This window comes from Rhododendron vialii, chromosome 2a (genome assembly GCF_030253575.1).
Source record: "Rhododendron vialii isolate Sample 1 chromosome 2a, ASM3025357v1".
Classification (NCBI taxonomy): Eukaryota; Viridiplantae; Streptophyta; class Magnoliopsida; order Ericales; family Ericaceae; genus Rhododendron; species Rhododendron vialii.
Window position 1 is genome coordinate 29,994,898 of NC_080558.1, and position 14,530 is coordinate 30,009,427.

The 14,530-nt window shown below is 40.5% G+C and overlaps 1 protein-coding gene across 1 annotated transcript; it reads left to right on the top strand.

The window, feature by feature from the left end:
* Positions 1-2,471: 2,471 nt before the first annotated feature.
* LOC131317402 (uncharacterized) lies at positions 2,472-5,153 on the top strand. Its single transcript, XM_058346958.1, has 7 exons — positions 2,472-2,589; positions 3,320-3,371; positions 3,415-3,498; positions 3,562-3,922; positions 3,956-4,207; positions 4,331-4,553; positions 4,720-5,153. Exons 1-7 carry the CDS (start codon positions 2,472-2,474, stop codon positions 5,151-5,153), a joined length of 1,524 nt encoding a protein of 507 aa, XP_058202941.1.
* Positions 5,154-14,530: the final 9,377 nt, after the last annotated feature.

The window sequence follows — 14,530 nt, forward strand, 5'->3', positions numbered from 1 at the left end:
AATAATTCGTAGCCACCATTACAAATTCATGTTGTAAAGAAGAATGAGGCTTGATTTCACCAATCACGTCAATTGCCCAACCTCTAAAAGGCCATGGTTTAACAATTGACTATAAAGGAAAAGCTGGGACCCTTTGAATTGGCCCATACTGTTGACATTTTTGACAACCCTTTGCATATGCAATGCAATCTTTTCTTATAGTTGACCAAAAATAGCTATATCTCTTAATTAACCATTTCATTTTTTCCCCAGATTGATGTGATCCACAAGTTCCTTCATGAACTTCACCCATCACTGTCATTGTTTCAGGCTTTGTAATACAAATTAATAAAACATCATCTGATGACTTTATAAATAAATCATCACCTAAAATGATATAATTGACAGCCCTTTGCTTTATATTCCTATCTGTCTTTTCATTTGGGCTTTCCAAAAACTTCTTTATTGGAATTCTCCAATCATCAAATAAGTTTATTTCCATCACAACCAAGTCATTTCTATCTCGTTCGACAGAGAAAGGCAAGAATCTCTTTTGCACTCTTATTAATTTTTCATTTTGTCCTTCTGGGATTCTAACCCTAGAAGCAATTTGTGCCATTTGATTGGCCTCACCAATTTCTAATCTATAAATATGTTGTAATTGCAAATCATCACAGTATGATATAAGAATTTTAACTTTTCGCAGTTGTAATTCTAATAATGGATTATTGCACTTATATTCACCTGTTACCTATCGAATCACCAACCATGAGTCTCCTGTAACACTTAAATGTCTTATATTCAATTCTTTTGCAATTTCTAAGCCAATAATTAAAGCTTCGTATTCAGCTTGATTATTGGACAAAATTTTGTTCTCATCTAGTTGAAAAGAAAACTGTAATAGTTCTCCCTTGGGAGATGTAAAAACTACACCTGCTACAACTCCTCTATCAGTTTTAGAACCATCAAATGAAAGTTTCCAAGGTTTTATTTCAACCATATGAATCTCAAATTCATCATTTTCCATTACCATACTAGGATGATCTGCGAGAAAATCGGCTAATGCTTGACCTTTTACTGCTCTTCACATATTGTAAGAAATATTCTATTAATGCTAAAAGCCATTTGCCTTGTTTACCTCTTAAGATAGGCCTTGTCAAAATATATTTAATAATATCAGTTTGTGCAATCACATGCACTGTTGATGGCAACATATAATACCTTAATTTAATTCTAGAAAAATACAATGTAAGGCATAACTTCTCAATTAGTTTATATTTTACTTCACACTCATTTAATCTTATACTAAGATAATATATGGCTTGTTCATGACCATTTTCATTGTCTTGAGCCAAAAGACTACCAATCGACTGATGACTTGTAGAGCCCCGTATTTTCGGAAAATCTTATAAATTTTTTTTTTATAAATACTAGAATAAGAAATTTGTGGAGTTTAATTGATTTGGGATCAATGTGATAGAGTTATAAGTGGAAGGGGTGATAGTGTAAGGTGTATATGTATGGATACAAACATATATATGTAGGAGTGTGTGGTGTAGAGAAACAAATTTTCCCAAACACACATACCCCACGCCTCTATCTCCATCGGCTCTCTCCTCTCTCTCTCACCCTCTCACTCAAAAATTCCACTCCAAGTTCAAAACCCACCAAGATCCTTCACCAAATCATCATCCTCACGGGCTCTAGACCTTGGGTTTCGTTAGAACAAGCTTGGAGAGGAGTTTTCTTGCTCGATTTCAACTTTGGAGTTCTAAGGCTTGATCAATTTTTTTGGGTTCGGCTTTAGTAATCGAGGTAGGGATTTCTTACTCTCTCTACATGTTTATGAGTTGATTGTGTGCCAAAATCGTGCTCTATTTGGTTGGATTCAAAGTTATGCTCTTTCTTGGTTTTTCTGCAAATCGCCCACTGTAATGCAGTGATACCGATACCACTTTTTTGAGGTGCCGGTACCTTTGGTACCGATACCTAATTTTTGAGGTACCAATACCTTGACTCTGATTGCTCACTGGATTGGTTTGGTACCAATACCAATACCTTGACTCTGATTGCTTATTGGATTGGTTTGGTACCGATACCAACTTTTTGAGGTATTGGAACCAAAGACTCAGAAAATTGTTTTGAACTTTGTTGATCATTCGTCGATTGTATTGATCCCCGATCACTTCTAACACTCTCCAATCACATTCTAATCACCTCTAAACATGATTGCTCGCATTCCAACGATTCGTTGTTCATTCCCACTCTTTTGGCTCCCGTTATAACAAAGAAAGGTGTAAAACTAAATGAATATGATACTCGTTCCTTTCTTTATGCATTCAGGTTATTATGTGAGCATTGTGGCATGTTTTAAGAATGATACGGACTTGTCATATGTCGTGCTTTACTGTATTGAGGCTTGTAGAATGAAAAATCACAATTTAAAACGATAGAATGATACGAAGAAAGCCACGGAACCACTATGATGTGGGATGCCGGAAACGGGATGCATGGGTTCCCAAATGCCTGGAAGTGCACAAGAAAGCCATGGATCCACCACATGGTGTGATGCTGGAATGACTATGGGATGCACGGGGTCCCGAATGCTCGGTAATGAAATCGAGAACACTTGACATAATGAAAGCGGAGAACTTAGAGATTGTTAAATCTCTTGTATGAGAACGGTGTCGGTTATCATGTCATATCTTCTTGCTCCTGTTCTTGTGGGAAACCTCATTGTTGTCATTGTTCTTCCGGTGCATAAACCATCTCATATGCATGAAGTTTGAGCAACGATTTCTCTACTGGGCTAGTGTAGTTCAACCTATTATTATTTTCAAGTATACCTTAAGGGCATTGATGTGGAGTGCTTGATGTGCATACAACTTCATCATTTGGAGAGCTAACATGGAAGAATTACTTTGACATCTTTGTAAAATTTCTTTTGGGAGATGTAATTGTAATTTTGAGCTATTCTTTTGACTTGAAAATCATGTAATCTCTAAACTTGCTGTGTTTTGTTTAACTATGGAATTTTGGGGCCAATGTGTCACTTTTGTAAACTCTGGACCTATTTGTACTCTTGGATGGATTATGGGAAAGCCATTAGGGTATTATGGTGTATCTTAGTGATGATTTTCCTTATGAAAGGTTATTATTATTATTTTGAAAATCCAGGGCATGACAACTTGGTATCAGAGCTTAGGTTTAGAATACCTCGAGACCGTGGGGAGACTTAGTCTCATGGGTTCAAAAAGCATTGCATCTTTTACATGACATGTGTGTGCTTGTGTGATTGACATTCATGGAATTATGTGGCATTGCATTTACTTTATCGTAGAGTGGCGTAGAGTTATTAACTCGTGTTGGAAAGTTGTGGGTTTGGCCTCATAGTAAATATGTTGCGGTTGATAGTTTTCTCTCTTAATCTTGTAGCAAGATGCCTCCGAAACTCAGTAATAGACGGGGTGGAGCCGGAAATAGGGGTGCTCGTGGCCGTGGTCGTGGTCATGTGGAACCGTTAGAAGACGAGGATAGCTAGCATGGGGAAGCTTCGCATGGGGATGTGGAATTGGGGGCCAGGCCAAATTCGAGGGTGTGGAATGTTCAGAACCCTCTTGCTAGGGATATTGTTGCGGCACTTGCAGCCGCAAACCTCTTGCAACCTCCTCCTAGGGATAATGCAAACAGTCAGGCCTTAGTAGCCATGCGAGAATTTAGTCATCTAAATCCACCTTTGTTTGATGGGGCAAGTACTGACCCTTTTGTGGCTAACCATTGGTTGGCGCAAATCCGTAAGAACTTCACCGCTCTTAAAATTACCGAAGATGACCTGTGGGTGAGTATCGTGGTCGTTCAACTTGTCGAAGAGGCCAGTGAGTGGTGGGAATCTATTTTAGAAGGTAGGAAGGACGCGAGGAGGGCAGCTAGGACCGCGGCTCAGGTGAATGTGCCCGATGTTGAAAATTTGACGTAGGCTGAATTCGAGGATCTATTTGCAAGTCAGTATTTTCCGGACCCATCTCGTGACCAATTGAGGGATCAATTTGAGAAGCTTGAGCAGGGTAATATGACCGTTTCTGAATATGCATTGAGGTTTCAGTCCTTGTCACGATTTCCTCCTGAGCTAGTAGCAACCGAAGATAGGAAGTGTCGACGCTTCGAGAGGGATTTGCATTATTTCGTGAAGAGATTGGTAGTGGCTCAGCACAAGATGAGATATTTCGAGGTTGTTGAGTGCGCGAGGAGTGTCGAAATACCGAAGGAGTCTTAGAGAAATAGTGGAGTTTGGAAACCAAGGCAACCGACCGTTACCGTTACCGTTAGTACTTCGGGGACTTTTGAGAACCAGGGGAGGAAAAGGCCAGGGGAGTCGTCTTCTGCAACTCAAAGCCAACCAAGTGTTAGGGCATCTACCGTTTCTTCTAGGGTTCGAGGAGCTCATTCCAGGCCAGCAGTTACGTGTCACCGTTGTGGTCAGCCGGGCCATTTTCGTGTAGATTGCCGGTCGAAGGAGTGTTATGTGTGTGGGGAGTTTAGCCATCTGGCCAAGGATTGTCCTCGTAGAGTGAGAGGTGCTCGTAGTGAGTCGGGTTCCGTGCAGCAGCTGGGGTCAAGGCATGGTTTGGCCAGCAGTCATTCAGGGGTACGCAGAGACAGCAACAACCACATTTCCGTCAGACCACTACCATTCAGGGCTCTCAGAATGAAAGGGGTGCGAGTTCTTCTTCTCCTTCTCAGGCTTCAGGACAGCGGGGAGGATTTGTGCAGAATCAAACTACTCAGGGAAGGGTTTTGCCATCACTTATGCTATTCTACCACCTTCAGTTACTTCTCATGCTCCAGAATCTGCGATTGTGAGGGGTACATTTCTATTGTTCAATTCCTTTGCTAAAGTACTCTTTGATTCTAGAGCATCTCATTCATTTATTGTTGCATCCCTTGTGTGTGCTTTGGAGTTGAAAACTGAAAGTCTGAGTCCACCGTTATTTGTTGAGACACCCGTAGGGGGTAGGACACCTTTGGATCGTATTTGTCGAGACTACGAACTTCTTATTCATGATTGCCGCTTCACCTTTGATTTCATTGTATTGGGAATGTCGAGCTTTGACCTTATTCTGGGAATGGATTGGTTATCTATGTTTCATGCCACTATCGATTGTTTCAAGCATTGAGTTCGTATTTGTCCACCTGAGGGTGCTTGTTTTGAGTTCTTTGGGAAATGTCGGGAACCATTGGAGCCGTATTTATGTGGGTCTCGAGAGCGAGAGTCCATTTATTCTTTGTTGGCGAGTTTAACTCTAGATAAGGATGTGTCCACGCGTGGGGAGTTACCCCTTATTATTTGCGATTTCCCGGATGTGTTTCCGGAGGAGCTACCCGGTCTACCTCCCGAGAGAGAAGTTGAGTTTACTATCGAGTTGCTTCCCGGTACCGCACCAATCTCCATACCACCTTATCGTTTTGCTCACGCCGAACTTAGGGAATTAAAGGTCCAGTTGCAGGAATTGGAAAATTTGGGGTTTATTCATCCGAGCACATCTCCGTAGGGGGCTCCGGCACTTTTTGTGCAAAAGAAGGATGGCTCACTTCATTTGTGTATCGATTACCGTAAGCTCAACCGTGTCACCGTTAAGAATAAGTATCTAATGCCTAGAATTGATGACTTGTTTGATCAACTTCGGGGTGTGACTTGTTTCTCTAAAATCGATTTGAGGTCCGGTTATTATCAATTAAGGGTCCGGAGAGAGGATATTCCGAAAATTGCTTTTCGTACACGTTATGGTCATTATGAGTTCGTAGTTATGCCTTTTGGGTTGATAAATGTGCCGGCTACTTTCATGGACTTAATGAATCGTATCTTTCGTGCTTAGCTTGACTGCTTCGTGGTCATTTTTGTAGACGACATTCTCATATACTCAACTTCAGAGGAGGAACACCATTCTCATCTCACTATCATTCTTGAACTCTTGAGAGAGCATCATTTGTACGTGAAGCTTAGTAAGTGCGAGTTTTGGTTATCCGAGGTTAAATTCTTGGGTCATGTGGTTTTGAATGGTGGAGTGTCCGTGGATCCGGGGAAGATAGAGTCTGTTATGAATTGGCAGCGACCGAAAAATGTGTTCGAGATTCGTAGTTTCTTGGGTTTGGCAGGGTATTATCGTCGTTTTGTCCAAGACTTTTCGCATCTGGTGGCACCTATGACTAGGTTGACATGGAAGGGGACACGTTTTGTTTGGAGTGACGCATGTGAGACAGCTTTTGAGGAATTGAAGAAACGATTGACGACCGCACCGGTTTTGATTGTGCCTGAACATGGAGTTGGCTATTCCGTTTATCGCAACACTTCGAAAGAGGGGCTTGGGTGCATTTTGATGCAATTGGAGCGAGTGGTAGCGTATGGGTCATGGCGATTGAAAACTCACGAGCGGAATTATCCTACACACGACTTCGAACTTACAACCGTTGTATTTGCGTTGAAGAGTTGGCGTCATTACTTGTACTGTGAGAGATTCGAAGTCCTTTCCGATCATAAGAACCTTAAGTACTTATTCTCTCAAAAAGAGCTTAACTTGCGACAACGACGTTGGATGGAACACTTGGAGGACTATGACTTCGATTTGCAATATCACCCGGGGAAAGCGAATGTAGTGGCCGATGCATTGAGTAGAAAACCGGCACACCTTGCCAGTCTAGCGATTCACGAGTGGAAAATGATGAATGATTTGGGATTCTACGCATTGCACTTTAAGGAAGTCCGGGATGGGGTAACCTTATGCCATTTGACCGATCAATCTTCTTTATCAAATCGAGTCATTGAAGCACAACAACACGACGAGGAAGCGGAGGAACTTCGTACCAAATTCCTTAGTGGGAAGGCTCAAGAAGGGTGGATGATTCATACCGATGGGGGCTTACGTTATCAAGGAAAGTTGTTCGTACCCATTTCGTGTAAAGGAAGAAATTTTGGAGAGTTCCATCATTCTCCGTTAGCCGTTCATTTGGGAGGGACGAAAATGTATCATGACTTGCATAGACAATTTTGGGGGTCCAAAATGAAGAGGGATGTCGTTATTTTCGTGTCTAAGTGTCTCACGTGCCAACAAGTGAAAACCGAACATCAACGACCCGCGGGAGAGTTATAATTGTTACCAATAGCCGAGTGGAAATGGGAAAACGTGACCATGGATTTTGTTACGGGTTTACCGAAGTTGCCAAGGGGACACGATGCTATATGGGTGATTGAGGATCGTTTGACCAAAACCGCTCACTTCTTACCTATTCAAGTTACCGATTCGATTGACACGCTTAGCCGATTGTACATTCGAGAGATTATCCGTCTTCATGGAATCCCCGTTTCTATCGTATCCGATCGAGATTTGAGGTTTACCGCGTGCTTTTGGTAGGGTTTGCAGGCCGCTCTTGGCACCAATCTTTTGTTTAGCACCGCGTATCATCCTCAAACAGATGGGCAATCCGAGCGAACAATTCAAATTTTGGAGGATATGCTTTGGGCTTGCGTCATGGATTTTCAGGGTAATTAGGAGGATCATTTGCCGTTGGTCAAATTTGCGTACAACAATAGTTATCAATCGAGTATCAAAATGGCACTGTATGAGGCCTTGTATGGGAGACCGTGTAGATCACCCGTGTATTGGACCTAGTAAGGCGAGGCTACATTAGTAGGACCAGATATGATTAAGGCCAGGAGACCTCTGAGAGCATGAAAGCAATTCGCCAACGCCTTTTGGAAGCTCAAGAGAGAACGACCGAACAAGTCAAGGTGATTCGTCAAAGATTGTTGACCGCACAAAGTAGCCAAAAGAATTATGCCAATCTTCGTCGCCGACCGTTATCATTTGAAGAAGGGGATCACGTATTTCTTAAGGTATCACCACGTCAAGGTTTGTCACGTTTTGGGAAGAAAGGGAAACTTTCACCACGTTATATTGGGCCGTTTGACATCATTGAGAAGATTGGAGAAGTAGCATATCGCTTGGCTTTGCCACCGAAGCTTTCGGGAGTGCATGACGTGTTTCACGTGTCCATGTTGAGGAAATACGAGCCGGATCCATCTCATGTCTTAGAGTGGTCTGAACTTGAGTTAGAAGCCGATGCGTCATATGGGGAGGAACAGATTCGTATCCTAGATTTGCGTGATCAAGTGTTGAGGGGTAAGACAATATCGTTAGTACGAATCTTATGGAATAACCAAAGCAAGGAAGAATCGACTTGGGAACGAGAATATGAGGTTAAGGAGAAGTATCCGCACTTGTTTCTGGCGTAGAAACCATTGTAAGCGTCTAAGTTTAAAATTTTAAGTCATACCGTTATTGCATAATGATTGTTGTTGTGACTTGGTCATGTTTATGTGATGTGTAATTTGATTGAGTATGGTTATCAAATTTCGAGAATGAAATTTTTTTTAAGGAGGGTAGAATGTAGAGCCCTGTATTTTCGGAAAGTATTTAATTTTTTTTTTATAAATACTAGAATAAGAAATTTGTGGAGTTTAATTGATTTGGGATCAATGTGATAGAGTTATAAGTGGAAGGGGTGCTAGTGTAAGGTGTATATGTATGGATATATATATATATATATATATGTAGGAGTGTGTGGTGTAGAGAAACAAATTTTCCCAAACACACACACACCCCATGCCTCTCTCTCCATCGGCTCTCTCCTTTCTCTCTCACCCACTCACTCAAAAATTCCACTCCAAGTTCAAAACCCCCCAAGATCCTTCACCAAATCATCATCCTCACGGGCTCTCAACCTTGGGTTTTGTTGGAACAAGCTCGGAGAGGAGTTTTCTTGCTCGGTTTCAACTTTGGAGTTCTAAGGCTTGATCAATCTCTTTGGGTTCGGCTTTAGTAATCGAGGTAGGGATTTCTTACTCTCTCTACATGTTTATGAATTGATTGTGTGTCAAAATCGTGCTCTATTTGGTTGGATTCGAAGTTATGCTCTTTCTTGATTTTTCTGTAAATCGCCCACTGTAATGCAGTGGTACCGATACCACTTTTTTGAGGTACAGGTACCTTTGGTACCGATAACTAATTTTTGAGGTACCAATACCTTGACTCTGATTGCTCACTGGATTGGTTTGGTACCGATACCAATACCTTGACTCTGATTGCTTATTGGATTGGTTTGGTACCGATACCAATTTTTTGAGGTATTGGTACCAATGACTCAGAAAATTATTTTGAACTTTGTTGATCATTCGTCGATTGTATTGATCTCCGATCACTTCTAACACTCTCCAATCACATTCTAATCACTTCTAAACATGATTGCTCGCATTCCAACGATTCGTTGTTCGTCCCCACTCTTTTGGCTCCCGTTATAACAAAGAAAGGTGTAAAACTAAATGAATATGATACTCGTTCCTTTGTTTATGCATTCGGGTTATTATGTGAGCACTGTGGCTTGTTTTAAGAATAATACGGACTTGTCATATGTCGTGCTTTATGGTATTGAGGCTTGTAGAATGAAAAATCACAATTTAGAATGATAGAATGATACGAAGAAAGCCATAGAACCACTAAGAGGTGGGATGCCGGAAACGGGATGCATGGGTTCCCAAATGCCTGGTAGTGCACAAGAAATCCACGGATCCACCGCATGGTGTGATGCCGGAATGACTACGGGATGCACGGGGTCCCGAATGCCCAGTAATGAAATCGAGAACACTTGACATAATGAAAGCGGAGAACTTAGAGATTGTTAAATCTCTTGTATGAGAACAGTGTCGGTTATCATGTCATATCTTCTTGCTCCTGTTCTTGTGGGAAACCTCATTGTTGTCATTGTTCTTCCGGTGCATAAACCATCTCATATGCATGAAGTTTGAGCAAAGATTTCTCTACTGGGCTAGTGTAGCTCAACCTATTATCATTTTCAGGTACACCTCAAGGGCATTGATGTGGAGTGCTTGATGTGCATACGACTTCATCACTTAGAGGGCTAACATGGAAAAATTACTTTGACATCTTTGTAAAATTTCTTTTGGGTGATGTAATTGTAATTTTGAGCTATTCTTTTGACTTGAAAATCATGTAATCTCTAAACTTGTCGTCTTTTGTTTAACTATGGAATTTTGGGGCCGATGTGCCACTTTTGTAAACTTTGGACCTATTTGTACTCTTGGATGGATTATGGGAAAGCTATTGGGGTATTATGGTGTACCTTAGCGATGATTTTCCTTATGAAAGGTTATTATTATTTTGTTGAAAATCCAAGGCGTGACATGACTGACTGAAATATACAATTTCAAGGGTTTACCAGATATTGTTGGCATAAGAACAAGAGGCTTAACTAATGATTGTTATAAAAATTCAGAAGCCTTCTGAAGTTCTTCATCCCACCTGAAATCTTTTTTGAGATTTTAGCTTCAAAAGTGGTGAAAAAGCAAGAGTTGTCACAGATAAGTTAGAAATGAATCTTCTCAGGAAATTGACTTGCCCCAAGAACTGTTGGAGTTCTTGTTTATTTGTTGGAGGCTGTACTTCCATTATGGCTTTAACTTTATCCTTATCAATTTCAATCCCTTTCTTATGCACTAAAAATCCTAGGAAATTTCCTGCAGTGACTCCAAAAGCACACTTTGTTGCATTCATCTTCAACTTGTATTGCCTCATCCTCAGCAAGACTTGCCTCAAATGGTCAATATGCTCATCGAATGTATGGGATTTAACCACTACATCATCAATATAGACTTCCATGAATCTTCCAATTAAGTCATGGAAAATTGTATTCATAGTTCTTTGGTAAGTCGCACCTGCATTTTTCAATCCAAATGCCATCACAATCCATTCGAATAATCCAATATACCCTAGGCATCTGAATGCAGTTTTGTGTGTGTGTATCTTCTTCAGTAATGAATATCTGGTTATAACCAGAATATCCATCCATGAAAGAAAGAAATTGATGGCTTGCAATTGCATCAACCAAATGATCTACAACAGGCATGTGATATTCATCTTTAGGTGATGCTGTATTCAGATTTTTGAAATCAACATAAATTCTAACTTTTCCATTGTTTTTAATTACAGGAACAATGTTGGAAATCCATTCCACATACCTAACAGGCCTAATGAATTTGGCCTTAAATAATCGTTCCATCTCTTTCTTTACTTCTCTTTGTACTTCAGGTGTCATTTGTCTTAGGGTCTGTTGGTATGGAACAAAATTCTCCTTAATAGGAATCCTATGTTCAACCAATGATCTATCCAAACCAGGCATATCAGGATAATCCCAAGCAAAACAATCTTTAAATTCAGACAACAAGTACTTCAAACGATCCTTCATTTCATCAGGTAAAAAAGCACATACATGAAGAATTTTAGGATCTTTTTTTGTACCTACATTCAAATCCTCTAAAGGATCTTTAACTTTTCCTCCTAGATCATCAAGCTTAGCAGGAGCAGTTTTAAGATCTTCCATAGCTAATTCCTTAAGAGTTAAAAAGGACTATCATCTACTACACAGTCTGCCCAATTACAAGAAATAGGCTCATTAGCCTCCAATTTCCTAGACACAATAAAAGAAAACAACCTCTTAAAAATGGCTTTTAAAGTAGCCAACTCTTCATCTACATAATTCAAAACACCACTAGACATAAGAAACCCTTGATTCAGAGCCACTAGACCTTATATTATATTAGGTCTAACAAAATCCTTACTTATCTCCTGGAAACCATCCTTAATATTCTCAAGAAATTGACTTTCAGTGAGACTTGCTCCTACTGACTTCACCTCTGAACCTTCAATTTTGATTGGCCACAGGTCTTCACCATACAGACCTGCTTCCACATTGTTGGTATCTACTTTGAATGGATGCTTATCTGCCTAGAAAATCTCCATCTCTGTAGCTTCTTTATTGTGTCCTTGCTTTAGAATATCAACGCCTGATGTAAAGAAGAAGGAACACAACCATTTATGTGAATCCAATCTCTACCTAACAAGACATTGTAATTGGAAAAAGAATCAATAACAAAGAAAGTAGTATTCATTTTCCTATTTCCAATCTGAAGTTGCAAAGTGATCACACCTTTAGCAGGTGAACATCCTCCTGCAAAGTTACCAACTGCTATTTCCATTTGAATCAAGTCTGATGCATTTTTGTTCAGAACCCTCATCATTTTTGAAGGTAAGATGTTAACAATAGCCCCATTATCAACTAAAACTTTATTAATAGGTTGACCATTGATATGTGACATAATATATAAAGGTTTTAAATGCCTAACCAAAGCATCATCAGGAGACCTTAATACAATAACATCTTTTCCTTTTGTGTCTTTTTCAACTCGTATGGATTCTCACTGAAAATCTTTCTCGTTCATTTATTTCAACTATAGCATCTGTTTTATCCTTAACATCTCCTTCCAAACTTGTTGGTTGATTAGGTTTTACCTGAAAAGTTTTTGGCAAGACTAAAATCATATTGCAAAGAAGTCTAGTAGGAGAAACTGACCCAAATTGGATGGTATCCAATGCTTGGCCAAAAGTAGTAGACTTTTGAGAGTCTACTTCATTCTTATCATCTTTGAAGTCATCCTTCATGATATCCAAACTATCGACAAACAGCAAGTCGTCATCTTCATCATCCTCCATCAACACCTGTTGAAATTCTGTTATCTTCTTTTTCAAACTCTTCTTGAATTCTGCTTTTCGTTCTTTAATTGACAGAACAGAAGTTCCAGATGAACTTGGGCCTCTCCCTGCAAGTCTTTGAGCAAGGGTTGGTTTGTTTGTTTGCCCCCCAGGCTTTTCTATCTCTTTTGCCTTCTGTTTAAGCACAGTTGGTTCCCTAGTCCAGACCATAGGAGCTGATTGATTTGGTACCGCTTTGGCCTTTAGTTCTGGCCACTGTGTTGGTTCTATCATCATATGTGGATCTCTTCTTTCCCTTTCTGAAATTTTCCTTCCTTTTTTGAGTATTAGTTGTTAGAATATTGTCAGGCTTAAGTTAGTCCCACATTGGCTAATTGAGTCATTGTAATGAGTATCTCATAATATAAATAAAGTCTGTGTGTGTAAGGGTTAATTAACACCCTAAAACACTTCTCTCCCATTCTCTAAACAACATGGTATCAGAGCTAGAACCTAACCCACCATAGATTCTAATCCTAGCCCACAAAATCAACTACTGTAGCCGTCGTGAACAGTGTCACAATCTGTGAATAGTAAACGGCAAACCCTAGCCACCATATTCCAGCCATAAACTCAGATCTAGCCATAACCCAGCCACCGTGACCCTTCAACGACCCTCGCCAGCCACCGGCACCCCTCCAGTGACCCTCGCCTGAACCCCAAACCCCAAACCTCTTACCCAGCCTCGAAACCCTAGAACGCTCCTCACCCAATTGATTTCGACCTTCAATACCCCTTGAAAATCAAAACCCTGTTGGTTTCGGCCTTCAAAACTCTTCGAAAATCAGGACCCAATTGATTTCGGCCTTTATACATGCTCGAAATAGCCCTCCACCACTCGATTTAGATTGAAATAGTCAGCAATATGTTTGTTGGGTTTCAATTCACCAGGAGTTCGTGATCTGTTGGCCTCCCAGGTTGTTTTTTATTCAACAGTTTTTTGTAGTATGCATGTCTGGACTGTTTTTGCTTTATCCGTTACTTCTGATATGAAAGTTTGGGTTGCGGAGGATCTATGGCTGTTGGTATTCGTATTAGTATTGTTGGTAGTAGTTTGATGCATGTCTTTGGTCAGTGTTGGTAGAAGTTTCCTTCGTTGGTTGCTGGATCAGTTGGTTTTTCTTTCTTTCTTTTTTTGTTGCATGGTTGAGGTTGTGGTGATTTATTGTTTGTGGTGCCTCTACATTGTTTGGTAAAATGTCTGAGCAGAAGAAGGATTCTGATTCTGGTACTGTTTCTAGCTTCGGTTCTACTCTTGTTGGTAGCTTATCTAGTGGTTCTTGGTCTCGCGACAAGCGCCCTATTACCTCCACACCATTAAATGGGGGCAATTATGTTCTTTGGGCTAAAGCTGTTGAGCTGTATTATATGGGTCAGTCGGAGGACTCTTATTTGATAAGTGAGCCCCCTGCAGTAGATGCACCCACATATAGGGCCTAAAAACCTGTTGATGCCTGTATTCGTTCAGAGTTATGGAATAGTATGATGGAATAGGTTGCTAGTACGCTAATGTTTTATGATATAGCTAGAGAGGTGTGGACACAGGCAAAAGAGTTGTATTTAGGTGTCTACAATCTTCATCGTACGTATGATCTTCATCAGTCTTTCTTTAATATATCTTAGGGTGATGATTCTTTTGAGGATTATTATGCTAAGTTCCGGCGTATTTGTAATGAGTTGGATATTTGTGAGCCACTTTCTACTGATATTTAGGTTATATGGCGCCAGCGTGAGCGCATGAGGGTTACTCATTTCTTATTTGGTGCATCATCCACTTTCAAACCTATGGGTAATCAGATTTTGGGGGACTGTGACTTACCTCCTCTCAGCGAGGTATTCAATCGTCTTCGACAGTCATTGCCTACTTCTGGTACACTAGCTCCTAACCGTTCTGC

Bases quoted from the DNA above. Each gene is read 5' to 3' on its own strand.
- LOC131317402 (XM_058346958.1), top strand. From the start codon at position 2,472: ATGCCGGAAACGGGATGCATGGGTTCCCAAATGCCTGGAAGTGCACAA. The intron at 2,590-3,319 runs GTAATGAAATCG...ACTTTATCGTAG, and splicing joins CACGGGGTCCCGAATGCTCG to AGTGGCGTAGAGTTATTAAC. The intron at 3,372-3,414 runs GTAAATATGTTG...TTAATCTTGTAG, and splicing joins GTTGTGGGTTTGGCCTCATA to CAAGATGCCTCCGAAACTCA.